This window comes from Stegodyphus dumicola, chromosome 6 (assembly GCF_044657685.1).
Source record: "Stegodyphus dumicola isolate Sdum_Otavi_A_Nest chromosome 6, ASM4465768v1".
NCBI lineage: Eukaryota > Metazoa > Arthropoda > Arachnida > Araneae > Eresidae > Stegodyphus > Stegodyphus dumicola.
This window is the reverse complement of record NC_140773.1, coordinates 220,884,175-220,907,274: the sequence shown is the minus strand read 5'-3', so window position 1 is coordinate 220,907,274 and position 23,100 is coordinate 220,884,175. Positions and strand designations below refer to the sequence as shown.

The window sequence follows — 23,100 nt, the reverse complement described above, 5'->3', positions numbered from 1 at the left end:
TTTGAAACTGAGGTCTAAAACGACCTTGTTGAAAACTTTTAGCTCTAGAATCTAACGCGAGGCCAACCTTTTACAAACATAACTTCGTTAGAAACTAGAAAATTTAAAAGAAAGAAATTTGTTACAATAGCAGCTCCCAGGATATACAACAATCTTTTTTTCATCTGTACTGCATCTAACCAGGAGCTTTTATTCAATTCTGGTTCCTTCCAGAAATCTGGAAGGAAAACTAGTTTAATGAAATGTTACACAATGACATGGCAAGTAACATATAGAATTATACTGCTCTTAACATTCTTATTTCATTCATGACTATTTTAATTATCTCTCCCCGTGCTCTCTGACATGTGTTGTAAAAGAACACCAAACACGAATGTGTTTCTGTCTACGTGTGCCACACTTCCTCCTACAATCAAAACACTAACGTGTTAAAATTCAACATAACGAGACCTCTTAACACACCCTAATTTCAACTCTAAACCCTGAGGTACTATTCTAAAAGTGGCTAACTCTAAAGTGTAGCGTCAGAGAGCCTAACTACATCATTCAACCTTTACCACATATTCGCCATGATTTAATCTTTACAGTCACACGAATAACAAATTTTTAACATTACTTTCACTTTTACCATATCACGGTATTTCTTAACATTTAAAATAACAGAACATATCAACATGCCGTTAATTTTACAGATTTGAAAACATACATTAGTAGTACATTGTTAACTTCTATTCTTTTCAAAGCAAGTGCCAATTCTTTCTACATTGAAATAATACATTTCAAAAAAGTCTTTAAGACTAAAACTTCTCTCTTGCTAGAATGTTTTAAATAAAATTTATACAATAACTTTTTTTACAATATTTAAGTTTTTACACAACGCTATTATACATCAACTTTAGTTTTATGCGCGAGTAATTGAAAAACATAATAAGAAAATCGGTCACAACTCATTTCTCGCCCTTTTGGCGGTAAAGGTAGACCTCGCATGAGGTAAAACTTGAAATCTGCCACTTGCAGTAAGAATGAAAGATTAACTTAAGTTTGCAAATTTTACTTACCTTTGTAATATTCGGACATCCTTTTCTGGGCCCAGTCTTTAAAGGTACTGCAGATAGTAGCTTGGTTTATCCTCCTTCTTGTACGGGCTCGCCCTTCAGTGCTTTCCTCTGGAAGCTTCCTTTTTTCACCAGTACGGCCACCCTTGAATACTTTCCTTTTCTCCTCTGCTTGTGGTCTTTGCCGTTTGATGGCAGCTGGTCTTGGCGGAACCGGGAAATTTCTTCCGTGTTCTTGCTTGGACCTCGTTGCTGGCCATTCAAACTTTCCTTGAACTTTTTCCTCCGCCGCTGATGGCCCTTCCGCAGTTCGGCGACTTTTGCTGCGGAGAGTTCTGTCGGATGAGTAGATCTTCTGTTTTAAAGCCGGGTTATAGTTGCCGTCATTTCTCCTGGTCCTCTTCACATACGTCGTCCTTCTCCCTTCTTCATTCTGGGGGTGTTCGTGAACTCTGTTTTCTGGACGGTGGAACGGCTTCTTTTTCTTGTTACATTCAATTTTTCCACGGGGCAATTTTCTTTTCACTTGTTTCTGTCTCTCATTGGCTTGCCCTTGTACTTGTCGTTTTCCCACCTCTGGAACTTGTACCTGCGGTGTCTGCCATGCCGGATCCTGCAAAAGATCTGAAAAGATTTGCATTTTATTACGATCGAAGTAGGGCTTAATTTGATCAATGTTTGCGGAACAGGTTTCACCATTTCTGGCTTTTAACACTACAACAGCGTGAGTTATTTTTTCTATAACATATGGTCCTTCAAATCGTGGAAAAAATTTGGCACTTTTATCTTCTGGTGCTGAAGAAAAAGTGAATGCTTAATTTTTAAAGCTTCATCCCCTACTTTATAAGTTACTCCCCGTCATTTCAAATCATAATATAACTTCTGTTTTCTTTGTGCTACTTCCGTATTCTTTTTTGATTCTTTTATTAGTTTTTCTATATCACCCATTTTAAATTCTGGGGCTCTTTGTTGCACATAAAATAATTTATCTAACGGCGTTATAATCTTTCTACCTAAAAATAACTCAGCAGGAGTTTTGCCCGTTGTATCATGTTTTGCGGTCCTAAGGGCGAAAGCAAATTCATTGACATAGTTATCCCAGCTTTTATGAAAATTTTTAACATAACTACGGATAATTTTCACTATATTTCTGTTGACCCGTTCCGCTATATTTGATTGCGGCCGATACGGGACCATTTTTAAATGACGTATGCCCAGATTTTGGCACATGTCTTCAAATATATTACTTACAAATTGAGGACCATTATCCGATATAACTTTTAGGGGCGCCCCGTATTTTAAAATATATTTATTTAAAATAGAATCGGTAACTAATTTCGCGGAGGCTCGTTTTAAGGGAACAATTTCGGTCCATTTACTAAAATGATCACCCATAACAAGGAGATAGCGACTTTTATTTAACTGACTTTTTGGGAAAGGGCCCAATAAATCGATGCCAATTATTTCATTTGGAAATTCGGATTTAATACTATTTAGAAACCTGGCCGGGCGGAAATTAATATAATTAACTGCTTGACATGTTGGGCAGGACTGGACATACGCCCTTGTTAACTTTTGCAGTTCAGGAAAGTAGACTGCCTCGCGTACGCGTTGGATAGTTTTTCGAATACCAGCATGAGAAGCTAAAGGGCTGTCATGGAGCTCCTGCAGGATATTTAATCTAAGACTAGCTGGGATAACAGGTCGAAATTCGTTGTTGGAATTCGTAGTTTTTGTATAAAATAATAGACCATCTATTAGTTCGTAATGGGCCGCCCTATTTCTTATTGCCACAATATCTTGGTGGCTAAAATTTCCAGGATCCTTCAAATACTCATAAATACTTCCAAACTCAGGATCCTTACCCAGTTCGGTTATTACAGTTTCTCGGGAATTTATTGTACACGCTGTCAGCATTGCCATCTTAACGGTATTGCCTTGTTCGTCTATTTTAATCCTTGATAGGGCATCTGCTACGATATTTTCCTTTCCAGGGGTATGCTTGATTACCAGATTATAATCTTGCAGCTTGAGTGCCCATCTTATTAACCTTGGGGATAAATTTTTCCCTGAGTACAATCTAGTTACCACCGCATGATCAGAGTATACTGTTATCGGCGCCTTTCCAAAATAGACTCGGAACTTTTGCACTGCTAACAGAACTGCAAGTGCCTCTCTCTCGGTCGCGGAATAGTTTCTTTGTGTTTGATTTAAAGTTCGGCTAAAAAATGCCACGGGCTGTTGATTTTGCGAAAGTACCGCTCCTACCGCATAATCCGAAGCATCCGCTGAAATTTCTAAATTTTCATCCTTTTCAGGAAATTTCAACACAATTAATTTCGCGGAGGCTTGTTTTAAGGGAACAATTTCGGTCCATTTACTAAAATGATCACCCATAACAAGGAGATAGCGACTTTTATTTAACTGACTTTTTGGGAAAGGGCCCAATAAATCGATGCCAATTATTTCATTTGGAAATTCGGATTTAATACTATTTAGAAACCCGGCCGGGCGGAAATTAATATAATTAACTGCTTGACATGTTGGGCAGGACTGGACATACGCCCTTGTTAACTTTTGCAGTTCCAGAAAGTAGACTGCCTCGCGTACGCGTTGGATAGTTTTTCGAATACCAGCATGAGAAGCTAAAGGGCTGTCATGGAGCTCCTGCAGGATATTTAATCTAAGACTAGCTGGGATAACAGGTCGAAATTCGTTGTTGGAATTCGTAGTTTTTGTATAAAATAATAGACCATCTATTAGTTCGTAATGGGCCGCCCTATTTCTTATTGCCACAATATCTTGGTGGCTAAAATTTCCAGGATCCTTCAAATACTCATAAATACTTCCAAACTCAGGATCCTTACCCAGTTCGGTTATTACAGTTTCTCGGGAATTTATTGTACATGCTGTCAGCATTGCCATCTTAACGGTATTGCCTTGTTCGTCTATTTTAATCCTTGATAGGGCATCTGCTACGATATTTTCCTTTCCAGGGGTATGCTTGATTACCAGATTATATTCTTGCAGCTTGAGTGCCCATCTTATTAACCTTGGGGATAAATTTTTCCCTGAGTACAATCTAGTTACCACCGCATGATCAGAGTATACTGTTATCGGCGCCTTTCCAAAATAGACTCGGAACATTTGCACTGCTAACAGAACTGCAAGTGCCTCTCTCTCGGTCGCGGAATAGTTTCTTTGTGTTTGATTTAAAGTTCGGCTAAAAAATGCCACGGGCTGCTGATTTTGCGAAAGTACCGCTCCTACCGCATAATCCGAAGCATCCGCTGAAATTTCTAAATTTTCATCCTTTTGAGGAAATTTCAACACAGGGGCTTGCGTTAATGCTTATTTTAATTTTTCGAAAGCACTATTGGCTTCGGCCGTCCACGAGAATCTTGCCTTTTTCCTTTTTAATTTTAACAATGGCTCAGCGATAGCCGCAAAATCTTTTATAAAGGACCTATAATATGAACAAAGTCCTAGAAAAGAAGAGAGCTTCTTTGCCTTGTTTGGAGTCGGATACTTTTATACAGCGATTATTTTTGATTCCTCTGTCTCGATCCCTTTTTGCGATATTTTGTAACCTAAATATTTTAATTCAGGGGCTGCAAATTTGCACTTTTCGACATTAACTTTTAGACCGGCCTCATTTAATAAAGAAAACACCTGTCTTAAATCCTGTATATGTTGGTCGAGATTATCATTAGTAATAATGATATCGTCTAAATAGATAAATGTGGACTTTCCAAGAACAGGTCTTAACACAATGTCCATGCATCGCTGAAATGTTGCCGGGGCGCCTGAAAGGCCAAACGGCATACGCAAAAATGCATAAGTGCCAGACTTGGTTATAAAAGCAGTCTTAGGCACGTCCTGAGGCCTAACCCCTATTTGAAAATAACCAGTCGTTAAGTCTAAAGTCGTCATATATTTGGTGGATGTTATGTTCCTTAGAATTTCTTCAATAATAGGTAACGGATATACCGGATATTTCGTTATGGAATTTAATTTACGGTAATCAATAGCGAATCTCCACCTTTTTGGATGCTCCAAAGGATAATCATTATTTTTCTTACATAAAACAACCGGGCTAGCATAACTACTTGAGATGGGCGTTATGATCTTTTTATGTAGCATATCGGTAATATGCCATTCTATAATTTTTTCCTTATTCTTATCATACCGGTATGGTTTTTGACGAACTGGCAATGCATCTCCGGTGTCAATACTATGGTTAGTAACCTGAGTAAATCCTGGAATATCACTAAATAACGAAGCAAATTCACTTACCACTTGTCGGATTCTATCTTGCTCGTCATTAGGCAGGTGGTCAAGATTTAACCTTGGCGGTTCAACCTTTTCTACACGCACTGGTTTCATTGTCAGCTTAAGGGACGCTTCATTAAAATCCAGTGTAGCTTGTGCGTCTGAAAGAAAGTCTATTCCTAAGATTAAATGTGCTTGCAGATTCTTTACTATAAAAAACATCACCTTTACTTGTTCGTCCTTGATACGGATATACAAAGGTACTTTACCTACGCACTTACATTTTTCTCCTTGCGCCGCTAACACTGTTGTATTATCCGCATTATATATGCGGTATTTGCGAAAATACTTTCTAAAAAACTCCTCTGCCACACAGGAACACTGCGCGCTGGTATCCAGGAGTGCGGTGGCCGGGATATTATTCACCAAGACTTCAATCTTCGGAAGAGTCAAATTTTTCACCATTACTGTATTTATCTTCTAGGAAGAGGGGTTTTCGTGGCCTTCGGATTTCCGCACCCTCTCGTCAGCAGAAATCCGTTTTAGTTTAAATTATTTTTCCTTTTTGTGCTTTCCTTCTTTTTCCCCTGGCCTTGAGACATTTTTCCTGGGTTGCTATTGAACTGTCGACGTTCGCCGGCTGTTTTTGAATGCTCGGGTTTCCTTGCCCACTGATTCGCTTTTTCTCCGTAGCCGTATGCTTGAGTTTGCTGCAGTCTTGGCGTACCAAATTGGTTTCGCTGTTGATATTGGCGTCTTCTTTCGACGTCCGCCGTTCTTCTACTTTCAAACTGGATTGCTAGCTCAAATAACTTTTCCAGTGTAGTAGGATTTCTTAATTCAATAAAGTCTTGCACTTGGGGTAGTAACCTCGGCAAAATCACTTGAATTATTTCAGGATCCGGACGGTTTCCATACAAGAGCTTGAAAACGTGAATTTTTCTTAAAATAAAGCTCGAGAGGTTTTCAATTCTTTGTTGATATATACTAAAAAGTTCCGTTTCTAATTTCGCACGATCCCTTACAACAGGGAAGGCTTTTAGTAGGGCAGTCTTGAAATTTTCGTAAGTATAGGTGGGACTTCCTGCTTGACCCAAGAGACTTCTGCCGATACATTTGAACCAGTTAAGCGCTTGGCCCCTCAAAGCGCTGGTAGCTAAGGTAACTTTTTGAAACTCGTGCACGGGGTAGAGCATGAAGTGGTCATCCAATTTTTCCAAAAAACTGGTTACCGGTGAGTTTCCGTTAAATGTTGCTTCTGGTTTCATCGAAGCACGCATGGTCTGGACGATGTACCCAAATCCTTCCAGGGCGGCAGCTGGCATTTCTGGATTCTGAGCCGTTTCTGCAGGCAGCACAGGTTCTTCTTGAAACTCGGCCATGGTTATTCTTCTTCGTTGGGCGCCACTATCAGGTTCAATGTTCCTTCTAACCTTCTTCGGGAACATACAAGGACCTGACTCGGAACAGAGAGCTTACTAAAGCTATGTTCACTAATTGTGGTAAGTAGACAGGATACAGATGAAGGGTATACAAAACCCTTTATTTTTCTCTATATACAATAACTTCCGTACTTCGGAATACACTGACCCTCCACTCGGGGTCTAACGTAAAAAAGTATAAAAATAAAACTAAACTCTAATTTAACTTTAGAATAATACACGTGGAAGATTGGCCTTATAATAACAGGAAGCGTATGTAGCACAGAGACTGTGAACACTACAATACGTTTAATTTATCAAGAGGATTAAAACCTCTGGCCTGGAAGGCGAACAGCAACTGCGTAACTTCTAAGGTAAGCGGCCTGCGTTGACTTACTGCTTCCTCTCTTTCGCTTGGCAAAAAGGCCACAGTTAAATACTTGGCGTTCGCCAGACAAACTTTGCATAAAAACCTTCACGCTTATAATTCTGGCCGGAAGTAGAAAATAAGAAGTGATAGTAAAGATTTAAAATAAAATAAACGTTAGTAAAACTTAAGATCCTTACAAGTTAAGTAAAACTTAACTAATGTACTTAGTTAAGTAAAACTTAACTAATTAAGCATTAGTTAAGTAAAACTTAACTCAAGTGGAGGCTTTGCTGTACGCTCTGAGAAAGAGCTGACTGTAAGTTCTTATTTTGAGAAATAAAGGGTAATTAACCCTTGAGTTTTACACTTCTGTTTCTGAGCTGAAGTGATTATTCGCTTACCTGTTCATAAGTTTCCTACACACTTAGCTATTAGATAAAAGGTTGGAACCCTACAAACACTTGTACTGAATATAACATCTCTAAATTGTATTCCACTATCTATGTGTGGTCATCTTAAAGATTGTAATTTTTCTTCATACTTAGTTCCCTTTGGCAAAAACCATGGCATACCATATCTTATTGGCTCTGAGCCAATAAGACCTGGAATGCCCAAAACCTGTTTTTCTTTCATGAGAACATGAGAAGATAAACAATAGAGGCTCCTGAAGAAAAACTATGCATAGGGCTCATACTGTCATAATCAGGCTCTATGAGTTATCCCTAAATCTTTTACTGTAACAAAGCAGGGCAGAAAAATGGAGGAGAAAAAATTTTTAAATCAGCTTTATATGTATATACTGTATTAATATACTATCAAGTAAAAAATCAAGCTTCAGTTGCAATAATTATCATGCATAATGATTACCAGATGCATTTTTGAAACTTCAAATGTTGAGAATAAGAATAAATCTATATAGGGACTGTGAAAAGCAAAATGCTTTGTACAAAAAAAAAAAAAAAAAAAAAAAAAAAAAAAAAAAAAGTTGTTTACCACTTATAGAAATGTTTATTTCATTGCAAAGGTGTCATGTCATATTAAAGACAGATTAAAATTCATGAAAGTAATTATTTTACAGTAGAACCTCAATTATCCAAACATAATCCAGTTAAGAATGAAAATTCTGTGACAGTGATCTTTGGAGTTTTAAAACTCTAAAACCGCTATATAAAACCATAGTTTTATCATTTAATGTATCTGTTTGTAAAATGCAGACACTATGTTAATTGACATAAACAAAATGCCTATCTTTAGATTTAATCACATATCACTTTTCCTTAAATAGCATTGCTAAAAGTTTAATACAGTTACAATTTTGCAAAACTGTTAATTTCACATTTTTAAAATCTAAAATATTTAAAATAATATCCTGATAAAAATCAATATGTTAAATTTCATTAAAAATAATGTGGAAAGAAAAATTCATCTAAGTGAAAAAGAACCTAAGGTGTGTAAAATAGAATGATGCTCTGCTTTCGCATCTTATTATTCTGAATTCTATGCCAATTTTGAAATCACTGAAAAAAAATTTTTACTATTTAAATTTACATATACCTCCCAATTTTTTAATGAAAAATTCTATTTTTTGGAAATATGCTAAAAAGAATATTTACTTAATGATGACATGAAAATTTTACAAGTTATTATTCAAAATATTTTTCAGAAAACTTATAAAAGTTATTTTTAAATAAACTAGGAAAAATGTCTGAATTTCATTTGTAGTAAAGATAATTTCAGATCATAAAAGAAGAAAGAAAAGAAGCTAAAAAAAAGCAAAATTTTTAGATAAAAACAAAATTTAGTAAACTACCAAAATAAAAATTTTAATGCTACTTTAAAAAAAAAAAAAAAAAAAAAAAAAAAAAAAAAAAAAAAAACCCGCTCATATGATTTTTACAGAACTTGGCACTTTGACATAATTTGATACTGTGCTTCAAATTATGGAACAAAATTAGCATATCAGTTTAGAAAAGACCGTTTTGTATCAAAATACATTTAGAACAATATTATATATAAATTAATATATACATAATACCTCATATTTATGTAATATATATATATAATACCTTAAGTCGTATTTTTAAGACATGAAAAATGCAAATTGAATTTCATTCGTCAGCCAACCAACTCAAAAGAGAGATACAGGATTGTCTCCCTTTTTACTTCCTTGTACAAAGTAAAAAGGAAGTATTGTAATCGCGAAAAGTTTCAGGCAGCATATTTCAACGAAAATATCCATTTTGACCACTATCGAACGCAATTTAACGATGTTTTTGCGTGATATCTGTATGTAAGGACAGAAAAAAATACTCTTTTCCTTCAAAAAAATTATAAAACTGCTTTAAAATTAATTCTGAAGAGAATTTTTCATGGCGTCTGTACGAACGTATGTACATACGTACGTATCTTACATAACTCAAAAACAAGTAGCCTCGGAACGTTGAAATTTTGTATATAGGATTGCTATAACATGTAGATGTGCACCTCGTATTTTGGTTGCAATCGGCCGCACCAAACGTATATAAATATATTTATATATCAAGCAAGGTAGTAATTACAATTTTGAAAAACTAATTTTGGTCTAGAAAACATCTTGCGCAATATGTTGCAAAATAAGTGAAATATAAAAAAATGTAGTAAGCTCGTCTAAAAGTTACCAAGAGCTGCTGCTCCAAAAGGTTCAACACGTTATAAAATACATATGAAAATCAAACCATTAAACATGTAAAACATTAAAAAAACAGAATCAGATAAAAAGGTAAGCGGAAAATGTTAAATTAGCCCACCTTGACTTCCAAACTGGCTTTTCAAGGGAAATTTAATTTATTTGAATGTCGAATCAAGCTAACCCCATTACGCGTTTCGCCGAAACAGACAATTGAAACTTTTTCGCTACAAAATTTTTTTAAAATTTAGACAAAGTGTCTTGGAAATTTTAATAGTCTCAATTCTCTGTTCCAATTTCCCGACGCGTCCGCCCAGAATGACACATTAAGGTGTTAATATATGTTAAACAATACCTAAACATCTTAAATCTAGACTAAAATCAAAATTAAAATCAAAAATAAAATCAAAATAAAAACGAAAATAAATAGCGGTCAGCTATTAGTCCTAAATATACAAAAAACATACAGGCTGGGCCTGCAAGCTTAAAGATTAACAATTTAATTTTTTATATATTTTAGAAATCTGTAATGAAAAACTGTAATTAAAATAAAATAAAAGTAAATTAAGATGATAACAAACTAAGTGGGTCTTGCTAAGACCAAGAAAATGTTGTAACAAAAGAAACAAAAAACTGACCTGTGGCTATGCAAAGCTCTCCCTCTTGTTGAAAAGTGGTTGCATTCCCTTCTGTGTACTTCATCCGAATGACGTATGTAGGGGAGAGCGAAGTTCTGTGGGCATTAGCCAATACGAAGAGATTTTCGTTATCTGCAACTCGTCTCTTATTATCGAAAGGGGCTGGGAACCTCGGAAAAACGCGAAAAGATCTCAAAAATGGCGCCTGGCATGTAGTTGGATGGAAAAAATTTTTGTCTCGAAGTGAAAATGGCTAATTCAGCTAAAACTACAAAAACTTGGCCATTAAAGCAAGAGTAAAAGGAAAAAACAGTCATTTGTTAAAAAAGTCGTAATTCTTCAAGCTAGCGGGCGATCAAGGTACTATGAAAAACGAAAAGGCCCGATTTGTTAATAAAAGCAGTAAAATTGGCCATTATAGAAATTTAAAACTATGTACACAATAGTATTTAAAAATAAAGTGCCAAAATTTTGGAGGAAAGAGAATGAATAAACAAGAATTATCTGTACACTTTTTACATTAGATTCTCTGAATTAGTCATCCATCTTAAACCGTCCGTGGCTTTAGGCATAAAATATCATTATCTAATTAAAAAAATCTAAAAATAGGTAAGGCTAATGCCAGCTTTTGTAAGGGTATTTTTAATTATTTTATGAGGAATTAGGTTACTTTTTAAAATAGTTACGAAGTATAGTATTTCTTCTTGTAAGTGTTTCGCAGTATTGCATATTATTTTTATTCTAAGTAGCTGTGAATAAATTGTGTTGAGTATGACTCTTTTGGAAATATTTGAATTCCAGTTAGTTAATTTAAGTGTGGAAAAATTAAATTCTCTTCTTTTGTCGTAAACTTTAATAAAATTGTAATCTATAATATGTAAATCAAGGTAGACTACATTATGCTGTTCTGTATTTGTTTTATTTAGTTTTAAGCATGCAGAGTAGATATTAGCTATTTCTATTTTGTTGTAGTTATTAAATGCAATGACATCATCAATATATCTATAGATGTGTTGGTAAAAGAGACGTTCTTCTGTACTGAGTGAACGGACATAGGTCAATTCTTTAGTAAAAAGGAATAATTCACAGACAGAGGTTGAAAAATTACCACCCATAGGGATACCCTGTACTTGTTTATAGATGTTATTGTCAAATTGAATAAAATCATTGAAGAGCACGCTGGTAAGGAATAGTTGCCATTTTTCGTTGCTGAGAATGGTAGAAATTTGTGGAAATAAATCTGGAAGAGCAAGTAAACTTGTAAAAATTTCTTCGAGCGGTAGAGATGTATGAAGGTTTTCAAAGTCGTAGCATTGGATATGGTCTATTTTAAGTGAATTCATAGTTTTAAGAACTAGTTCGTTACTAGAGATCATCCAGTTGCAATGCAAACCCTCAAATTCAAAGTTATTGATTAGGTCACGTATTATACGAAGTTTTTGTGCAAAGAGATAATCTATTTCTTTGAGATAACTTTTGGTACTATTCGCTATGAACCTGAATTTTATTGGAGACTTATGAAATTTAGGCAAGGCATAGAGATTGGCAAACCTGTAGTTATATTTCTGGGGTTGTATTTTTAGTCTTTTATGGAGTGCTTTAAATTTATTGAGAAGAATCTGAGCACTGGTAGTGATTTTTTGGTAAGTGCAGGTGTTATTTAACTCTTTATGCAGAGGGTTGTAGTAGAATTGTTGTCAAATAATAATAAAATTGTTGCTTGCTTTGTCAATCTTCGTGATGATAAAGTGATTTTGCAATTTTTGAATTAGATCCTCCAGGCATTTTTTATTGTGTAAAGAGTTGAAACAAGGTGCCTTGAACAGCAAACATTGAAATTCTTTAATAAGTGTAGCTTTCCATTCAAGAAAAGTTGTAGTGGGTAAATTGGATCTATTACTAGCTAAAATAATAAATTTATCAAGATCATTATTGAATTGTTTGAGGCAGACATGTCTATTAATACCGAAAGTAGGACGAAATTTGGTGCCAAGTTGCAAAAGGTTATGTAATTCAACATCTTCAACAATATTAAGATCTCCTGTAATAATATGTTGGTGGAAAGGATCGACATATTTTTTGTAGACAGTCAATTGGCAGTTACATTTGCTATTATCTTGTAGAACGTGGTGGTTGATAACTAGTTGACCTAAGGTTTTTTTCAAATTTAAAACAGGGTTTAATTTGGAGTGGTTGGTCAGGAAGCAAGTGCTGATATTTTTTAAAAATGCTAGGTATTTTTAACTTATCGTAAGAAGGGTGTTTGAACTGAATAGTACAAAAAAGTTTTTTGTGAAAAAAATTACTGTTCATTAGTTTAAAATTGCAGAAGTCTATAATTAGATCCTTGACTATTTTGAAGCATTGAGACGGTTGATTTACTGTTTTTATCATATATTTATATATATATCCACTCTGTTACCCGGCTCAGTGATCTCAGTTTCTTTAGTCTTATATGTTTGTAAATTGTACATTTTTTGCTTTAAAAATGATTGTATTGTGTTGTTTTTATCTTCGAGTTAAGGTTTTTATACCTTTAGTAAATCTGTATGCAATATTTTTAGAATTATCAACAATTTTAAAGTTGTCTAAGTGCCGCTAAGCCTTTTTTTAATGGCAGCCATTGATGTTTACATTTGAAACAGGAGACTAGTGGATTTGTTGCCAATCTAGAAAAACTTAGCTTCGCAACAACAAATGTAACGCATTCATTTATTATTGCCAATTAAATCATGCTTAATTCTTTCTGGAATTTTTTCGAGGAAATAAGTGTTTAAGATTTACTTTGTAATTTTTAATATAGATATTTTGAGTTTTTATGTAATTTTGCCTTCTTGCGAAGTGAGAACTGAATTAATTAAACGAGAAATACTCAATCGTCTGTGAAAAACTGTTTCTTTTTTGTTTTGTTTGCTTAATTTCTTTTATACATCATTCTAGCTTTATTATAGTATTTGAATAGAACATGTGGCAACGATTAGATAATTCTATTCTTTAAATGATATAAATTTTGTGCATTATGAGTTATAATATAAACGAAATATATAAGTTAACTGTTATATAATTATTAATACTGTTAAGTGAATCTAGCGCCAGAGTGTCGCTATGGTAAACAAATACTAAGGTGAATTTTAAAGAATGCATTTATTCTATTGTGGTTTATGTGCTGTCGGCGAAGTAGATTTAATTCAATCCAATAAGTTTAAATGAAATGCAAGCAAAATGCGTATAATTTAATATTCCATACGAGGAAGTCATGTGGTGTACACATCAGATTTTTTTAAGAGACTGACTGCATAAAACTTTCTAATAATACATGCCAATATTATGATATAAACTGTCTAATAATATTACAAATGTTATAAATCAGTATCTTAAAATAAGTTTTTTTACCTTGATTGAAACCACTCCAAAATTGGATCCCATTTTTCTTTTTGCAAGTCAGAAAAGTCAGGAGGATTTATAGATCTGTAACTAAAAGTATAGTAATAATATTTATTCATGAATTGTTATTGCAGTAACTTTTTATGCCATTGTTCTTCAAAAGAAAATATATATTAATACTTTCTTGCAGTATGTATTTGATTCCCCTAAAAAAACTGTACATTTTTATAAATTTAAGAAATCTGATGCAATTTTTTTCCCTGTTTTGGTTTTCACTTACAGCATTTATAACACTATATTTTAATATGACTTCTATAAATCAAAATACTTTATATGAAATTATTAAAGAATTAGTTAAATGATGTATTTAATTAGCAATTATTCTTTAAAAACCTTTAAATTCTTATATATAAAATATTAAATAACATTTCATGAAAGCCTATGATTTAAAGTACTTTGAAAGAAAATTATTAAAAATATTTTTAGTACTTTTTCTATGTTTAGAAATGTAGATTGCATACCCACAATTAATCATCCGTACATGTCAATAAATACTGATGACATTTTTCTTCTTTTATGAATTAAATAAAATAAAAAAAATTCATCTTTAAAATATTTATAATATCATTTTAATATTCTCAGATTCATTAAATTGCACATAGGGATTTTAAAACCGAAAAGTAATCCAAAAATCCTTTAGTACTTCATTGTATATGGCACTTCCCTAAGATAATTCACAGGTTAGTACATCACAAATAACATTATGCATGATTTTCATAAAATTTTGTTTTGCAGTAAAATCTGTTCCATGTAAAAGTATTTCTTCAAAATGCAGTTTTCTTCTTTTAATTCTGGTTTCTCAGGAGTTTCTATTTTCTATTAGTAAACTGACATCATTCTCAATATCATTAAAGTTCTTCCTGACATGTGTAAGGTTATTATAATTTTACATAACCCATTATTTTATGATTTAGATCTTTACTTTCACTTCTCCCTTCCATTTCTCTATGGAAATGCAAATTTAGTTTCACAGTATTTAAGCTGAGGTTGTTTGGATTGTAATTCAGAACATCTTTCTGTCTCTTGAGGCCATGTTTTTGCTAGCTCAAAATAACTTCACTTCAAATCAATTGTGTAGCCTTTGGCTGCTAAGTTTTAAATCCTGAAATTGACTGTAACTTTAAGTTACACTGTCACAAATGATTGGCTGATCTATCACTCATGAGACATGAATTTATGTTTCAGTTTTGATTTAATGAAAAGGTTTGCTTTAAAACCTTCTTAAGACTTTGCAGTTCTTTTCAGATGAAGCAATAATCCACTCTAAGTCTGTTAGGAGTTTGGGCTTGGTTTGCATTACCAAAGAATACCAAATTCTATATGTGTTTTGTAATTATTTGCTTGCATTCTTTATCCATTGCAGTAACTTGCTCGTCAATATGTTAAAAAGACTTTCATATTCATTGAAATATTCCACTAATTTTCTTATCTCTGATTTACTAATTGGTTTTACATTATTGGACATAATAATTTCGATTAGGACTTCTTTTATAATAGAATAATTAAGTTTTAATGTTGAACCTGTGTCTGCTCTTGATACCCATCTAGTGCCAGTTATTCATTTTATATGTAGAGATTGACTGTAACTTTAAGTTACACTGAATGTGCTATATTATATTCCATTACTGAATAGATGTCCAGAAATATAAATATAAATTTTAAACAACATCAAAATAATGTAATGAGCTAGTATAGTATTCTGAAGAACAATTTCCTATTAAACTTAAGATATAGCTAATGCATGGTACAAAGGGTGCTATATTAATATATTTTATTGCTGCTTGTTATGTTCTGTATTTGGCAGCCATACTTGATGTATTATCATAGATTTGCCCCCCACTGCAGTTTTTATATCCATTGGTAAATTTCATAACTATTCCTTCAAAGAATCAGAATCGTGACTTTCAGTATTACTAAAACCGAAAAATTCTTCTTTTGTATTTCCATTTTTGTCAACAAATCTTAAAACACAAGTTTAATTAATCTATAATCAGTCATATCGATAGTAGAGTAATAAACAACAACAACAGAGTAATAAACTGCTTTTGAACTTCAAAAATAAAATATTACCTCACTTTGCTACCCATGCAAGGACTATCTGCCAAAAGGAAGAGATGCCTTCATGGAGGAATTTGAAAGGAAAATTGATGTTTGAGTTCATATAAAAAATATTGCATGCAATTTCCATTCAATTTATATTTACACATATTTCTCATGTAAAAATTCTGATGTATGCTAAATTACTGTAAATTACTTTACTCGAAAAATATAATGAATGCACAGTAATAAAGATTTGCACATGCCAAAAAAGAAGAATATTAAATATATACGGGTATTTATACATATCCTTGTAAAAAGCAGGTATTTGCCTTTAATAAAGTACATATAATTTATTAAATTATTTACAAATGTATTTAGAAATGAAGAAATTATTCATTCATAAACTCCTTTGAATATTACTGGGAAAAAATCTAGTTATTAAATATATCTAAATTCTAATGATTATAAATATTATATAAATAACCTTAGCATTTAATTGCAAACATTAATAGAAATTCTATTGACAAATATATATATAAAACTATTTAAACAAGAGTTGTTTGTAGTGGAAAAAAATCTATTATAGGATGTTGTAAGGCGCAGTCTACGAGATGCCTACTTAAGGAAGCAATAAAGAAGAGTTTTTAGAATGTGTATTGCTAAAATTAAGGGTAAAAAATAAATAAATAAATAAAAAAAGCATTAAAATAATTATTTCCTTACATTTTCTAGGATTTAAATGGAAGTTTCCTGCCATCTGGCAAAGTAAGAATCAGATCTGCTGCTACAGCAGGAGCAATGAAAGAGCGGAAAATCACGACTCCAAGGGACCCAGATCTACCACTAACACCGAACTGCTGACAGCTGCGAATCTGAGGAACTAGTTTCTATAATCTATGCACTTTAAACAGATCATTGCAGTGAAAGATGGGGGAAGGGGGTTGCAACCATTTGCAAACAGGGGTGATCAGTTTTGCTGAGATGTGCCAGTTTATTTAATGTTTTGTTTTTTTAAATACAAGCTAGAACACAAACAAACCAAAAGTTTACATACATACATAAAGCAAACCAAAGCTTATATACATACAATATATTTGGTTTGCTTTATATACATACATAAAAAATATGTCCATTTCCAGCAAATAATAAAGCAAAGAATGCTAGTGTTTAGATTAAGAGGAATCAAATTTTTGGCATACTTCTCAACAACAGCTCTCGGTGAACTGTTAAAGAACTGCCATTCCATTTTCGCCGGAGTGCTGATCATTTGCTCAGTAAAGTGAATTGATTCTGTAGATCGTCCATCTTTAGTCATTTGGTCATTGTACCACTGTCACATGCATGATTTGCTTGACGAAACAGTTCCAAATTGTTGGATTGGTAGAGGTGGATCAATTTCATGGCCACCCCATTTTCTGGACATAACGCTACTCGACTGCTTTTTCTGAGGATACTTCAAGAACCAAGTTTATGCTGATGAGATTTGCAGCAATGAAGAATTAAATAACTGAATCACCATAGAAACGGCAACTATGACTCCACAAATGCTTAATAACATTCAGAGGGAAATCGAGAAGACTTGATATTCTCTGAGCAACTAATGACGCTCATGTTGAGATGGATTAATATAAATTTTTTTTTTAAATCCTAACTAAAATTCATTCAGTTTTTCCCCTATCTCTTGTTCTGTATTATTTTAAACATACCTTTATTCGGTGAATAAATTATGGACACCTTCTATATTTTTATTTATGTATAGGCATATATAAAAAAATATTAATATAAAATGAAGTGCCTTAACGAATCCAATTAAATGAATACAAAAACTAAGTACCAAAGAGTGTCTGCAGCAAGAAATTGTAGTGTACTTTCAACAATAGTTTCCTTTGTTTGTCGGCAAGGATTATCTAGTGCAGTATTACATAGAGCTGTCTGAAATAGAATAACAATCTGAATTAATATAAATTGTTTATAATTTAGAGAAATCATATCTAAAACTTTACACATTACATTTTTAAAAATAGTTTGACAGCATGTATGGAATGATGATACCAATTTTAGTTAGCTATCTTTAGATGACAAAAACTAGTTCTTGTTTTAAATTCTTTTAATATTATCTACAGTACCATTAATATTAGTAACATCTGCAGGTCTGACATGTTGTAATCATTTCTTTAACACCGTCTATAGTACCATTAACATTAGTACCATTTGCAGTATTGACAAAAACTGTCAATGCATCAGATGGTGTTAATACTCAAACAAATGAATTATGCTGGAGGATTTTTGTAGCTAAAGATTTTACACAACATGCAAAGTACTACATCGTCAATGCTATCATATTACCTCACAGAAGAATTGGTGGAGATTCATTAATAAAAGGGGAGATTATTTTTTGGCCATGCTGCATGACATTCGTAATGTACACAGCCCGACACAGAAAATGCAATACCAAGAAAGATTGGATGGAACGTGATGTCAAATGGTACACTGACAGAGCAAGCATACGTGATGTTATTTATAGAAAGATATATCTATACAGTGCTGAAATTTACAGGAAATCAGTAAGGTGTATGACCACTTCTTATGGCAATGCAAGCCGCAACCCTATGAGATACAGATTCAGTTAGTGCCCTGAGAGATGGAAGTCCACATGCTCTGGACATTTCTGTAAAGTTAATCCTCTGAAAACAGCTGGGGCAGAGCAGACAGATGACGACCAATTACATTCCACATGCAAATTTAGGATTAATTACTAATTACTGCTAATCTGCCAATAAACTGATATAACTAATATTTTACAAATTATTCAGTTACATAATTGCCCAAGCAATTTCAGTCTACTCCATATATAAAAAATCCTTTTCCATTTTACCATTTTCCTTCTGTGTGTTTTATATTTGACTATCAAAAATAGTATCTACAGCATACTTAAGACAAGCAGGTTTTATATGTTAACAAAGGTATTTATTAATAATTATGCACTGAGAATTTTAAAAATCTCATTATTGTATTTATCAAGAAGAGTAGCATGCAGTGTTATCTAATGAATGCTGTAATACATTATATTTACAATCAGAGTTCCCTAAATTTAGGGCAAAGAAAATAACAGTAATCAAAATAGTAAAAATAATAATTACATTACTTTTAAAATAAATCATATTAAATATGCTCATTATATATTCATTCGTATTAAATATGTGGGACATACGATTCTAGGAAATGGTGCTGGTACGGCTGTAGTGTCTGCTAATGTAGTAAGTCAAGTGACCATTAAGAGCAACTAGCATGTGGTACATTGCTCACATATATAGCTAGCAATATATGAAATAATGCATCACACTGTATGTTCATATATTCATATGTAAACCTTGAAAAACTTTCAAAAGAAAATAAAAACATGTGATTTTAAAACTGAATTGCTTAATGAAATAGTTCAGTAAATCTTCGGATTATGGTAATTTGGCGATTTTTTGGCGAAACTTTGGCGACAAACCCTGCTACAGCAACCTTTTATGCCATTTTGTTTTCACAAAGTAAAGGCAAGTTTTTTTTTTTTTTTTTTTTTAACTCAACATTTTCCCCAACAATCTGCTAGCCGAATTACGCTTATGCTAGAACTTTTATGGAACAAAAGTGCTTAATCATGACGAAGATTAGGTGCGGAATTGGGAGAGAGTGTAGAATTGCCCACTGCTTGCCGCGTTTTTAAGAATTGCATATACACGGTATCTATGTACACGTCGACCTATTTTCACTTAAAAAAACATCCCAGAATTGCACAAAAATGGCACTGCGCACACTCTTGACTTTACCCATGTACACATTGACCTATTTTCACTTAAAAAGTCAAAGAAAATTCACAAAAATCCAATTCTCCTTACTCTTGTAAAAAGCACCAAACAAATAAGTGGGCAATTCTGCACTTTAGCAGTGAAATTGTTTCTAAGTGCTTATTAGCTAAAATCCCGATTGGAATTTTCCGGAAAATGTCACATTACATGTCTCATGATCTCTCATTTCTCTGAGCCAAAATAATCTGTGATTCGAACTGTGTACTTCTCAGATTATTGCTAAAGTCCTAGTTAGTAACCTTTATCGCCTTACCAAAATGTCGCCAAACTACCTGTTACCATATTCGAAAGATTAGCTAATAGAAACAGATACCAAACAGCAAAAATAAATTATGAATTCCACCAATTTTCATATTTTAACTCTCAATGAAAGTACTGACATTTCTATCATAAAATATTTAATATTATATTTAAAATTTAGATGTCATCAGAATAACCAGTATGAAACTATTTTGGTGAAATATTTCAATTAAAATCTCATGATGCTTTTGTTTGTTTGTTTGTTTTATTGTTTCAGCAGTATAAGAATTTTATAAAGAAAATAATACTTATTTACAAAACATGTTTATGTTTATTTCTGATTAGATTCCTATTTCATTACAAAATGAAGAATTTTTCAAACTTTCAGAATTAATGGATATTGACGAAACATTTTTGGCATCTAATGATGAGTGTGAACAAAGTTTTTATTTAATGAATAATAATAAAAAAAAGAAATTGTTTTAAAGGAGATCACTTAGACATATTAATGTGAGTAAAATTGTAGTAATGGAAACAGTATAAATTTGAGTATGTCAAATGGTTACATTTTAAAGGCAAAGATTTAATTTTACACTTATGTAAACGTAATATTTATTTATTCATTGATAAATCTGAACATAATTATTATTAGAGTTAAGCTACATGTTAGTAAATAATTTTATATTTACATATATAATAATATGTTGATTTTTATAATTAATCAAACAGTTTTTGAAAATAGCTAATGTTGTTAAAATAGAATAAATTTTAAATATAAGAGTAAAAAATAAAAGCTGCACAAAATACTCTTGTGGTAAAAAAATGTTGCGTAGATCAAAATAAAGTTGCACTTTAGCAGTAAAAAATCTGATGTGGACACCACATGACTTCCTTGTATGGCCTTTTAAATGGTACACATTTTTTGCTGCATTTCATTTAAACTATTCCCTCGAATTTAATTGGAGATATACTTCTCATTCAAATTCAGTTCTCACTTCACAGCAAGGTATAAAAACTCAAAATACCTTCAATAAAAACTGAAAAATACAGGGAAATGAACATGAAATACAATTAAAACAGGTTTAAAAAAATTCTTTTTTTTTACAATTAAAATTAGAGTTTCTGCATAAAAACAAGCAATTCTTTTATAGAACAGCGAACCCTTACAGGAAATGAAAAGATGCACGATGGCTGTGCTTCAAACAGGGGGTCACACATGTCATCATGCAAAAGAAGATGAGTGGGATGGTCCAATTTGCAACAATAAATACTGTAATAATGCAGAAGAGATAACTGCTCACACCTCAACTGGAGTGGCGATTCGTATGAATTAACATACAAACTCGGTACAGGAGAAGTTCTGAAGGCTCCAGAACAAATATGCAGAGCCTAATGATGAACAGGACCTAATTTCAATAACGCTGAAGACCATGTTCATCCATATACTACTGAGCCATTATCCACTCTAAATGAATGAATGCTCTGTAAATGTGAAGCATTGCACTGCCTTCTGCACCTCAGGAGATGTTTGCCAAGACTTTTAAGATATTTAAGGTTTTGAAACACCTTTTTCTCAGGTATAGGACATGAGCAAAGAAAGTTAGCTTGTGATCAAAAATTGCCCTGAAAACTTCACTGAAAAACTTCACAGATTCAACTGGAATCAGCGATCTATAAAGATGTTAATTTAGGCTCAGAATGCAGTCTTCACTTTAAAAAAAAAATGCATGCAAACAGTTTTCTATTTCAAAAACACAAATTCTTGTCTGTCTGACCATTCCTGTATGCTACTTAGAGCAATCTGCAGCTGCCTCTCTACATATCTCATATATATTCTTTGACAGCTAATTTGTAAATCCCAGCACAGTAGAAGGAAGCTCCTTTAAAATAATATTGTTCATTTTTAAACTAAGCAGAGTAACATACAGCCTTTAGGCACAGCCTCTTTTTGTTCTAAAGTATTTGATAATACAAAGCCAATCCTGACTTGAAAAATACTTGCCTTCAAAAAGTTCTCAATGAAAATTGGCTTGTTGCTCCATGAAGCAACAAGCCAAAGAAGCTGCTTTCATGAAGATAATGATATCTTTATGCCTTATCATGAGCCTTTTTTATGCCAAAAAAGACAGAGTGGTTTCATTTTACAAACACTTTATGTATGTAATGTTTCCAAAAGCAGCATGTTATCTATAGCTGCCCTTCCTTTATGGAAACTACTCTGAAAAGGTGATATTATATGATTCTTTTTTAAGAAATAGGCTAGGCAATGATTTACTGTTTTTTCAAACAGCTTGCATAAGCAACTCGTAAGCGCAATGGGCAGATCATTTGTGATAATTTTTGGGTCTTTCCCTGGTTTAACTATGAGAATGACAACAGCTATTTTCTATGCACTGGGAAAGATATGTTCCTTCTGTACTCAAAAAGTACAGAGCAAGAAGGGCAGTCTTACAGGACAGATGTTCCGTCATTTTGTCACTAACACCATCTTCACCTGGGCTAGTCTTATGCATCTGCACCAAGGCTCTCTTTAGCTCTAGCATAGTAAAATCATTATTATAAGCTTAAAGCTGAAAGAGTTGAATGCAGTGGAATTTATTTTGGAGTATAGCCTGACAGAAAGAAATGCTGGTGGGTAATTAGTGCTACAAGAAATGATAAATGTGCTCGTAACTTCTCTACTGCTAATCACTTGAACATGTTTTTCCCAAAAGGACAGTAAGTGGTCTTTATATAGTTTACATACTTTTCTAACTCTTTCCCAAACTCTTTTGCTTGGTGTAGTGTAGAGAATGTTATTGATGATACATATGAGAACCGCAAATTCTTCTGGCTCTGACATCTTACATTTATTGCTTTTGCTCAGGCATTTTTGAAGACAGTAAGATTAGACAAAGTGATGTATCTATGAAAAATTCCTGAAGCTTTTCCCTGTTGTCTCAGCATCTCCTGATATTAGCAGTTATACCATGGTTTTGAGTACTTTGGAAGCTTCATAGATGTCATAGGTACAGAGAATGCAGCTGTCTGAATACAGTAGAAGTCCAGAAATCCGCAATGCTGGGACCAGAGGTTGTGCAGATTTTGCGGATTTCAGGACA

The 23,100-nt window shown here is 33.0% G+C and overlaps 1 protein-coding gene across 6 annotated transcripts in view; it reads right to left on the bottom strand.

Moving 5' to 3' along the window:
• Positions 1-23,100, bottom strand: part of l(2)k14505 (ATP synthase mitochondrial F1 complex assembly factor 2 homolog l(2)k14505) — a 63,736-nt gene that overhangs the window by 29,876 nt on the left and 10,760 nt on the right. For 5 of the 6 annotated variants that reach the window (XM_085819561.1, XM_085819562.1, XM_085819557.1 and 2 more), the window contains exons 4-6: positions 17,740-17,837; positions 15,936-15,983; positions 13,815-13,895 (exon numbers count right to left, since the gene is read on the bottom strand). In XM_085819561.1, the coding sequence (XP_085675687.1) occupies positions 13,815-13,895; positions 15,936-15,983; positions 17,740-17,837 (227 nt within the window). The remainder of the gene's footprint in view (positions 1-13,814; positions 13,896-15,935; positions 15,984-17,739; positions 17,838-23,100) is intronic. The other variant, XM_085819560.1, reaches the window with a different exon arrangement.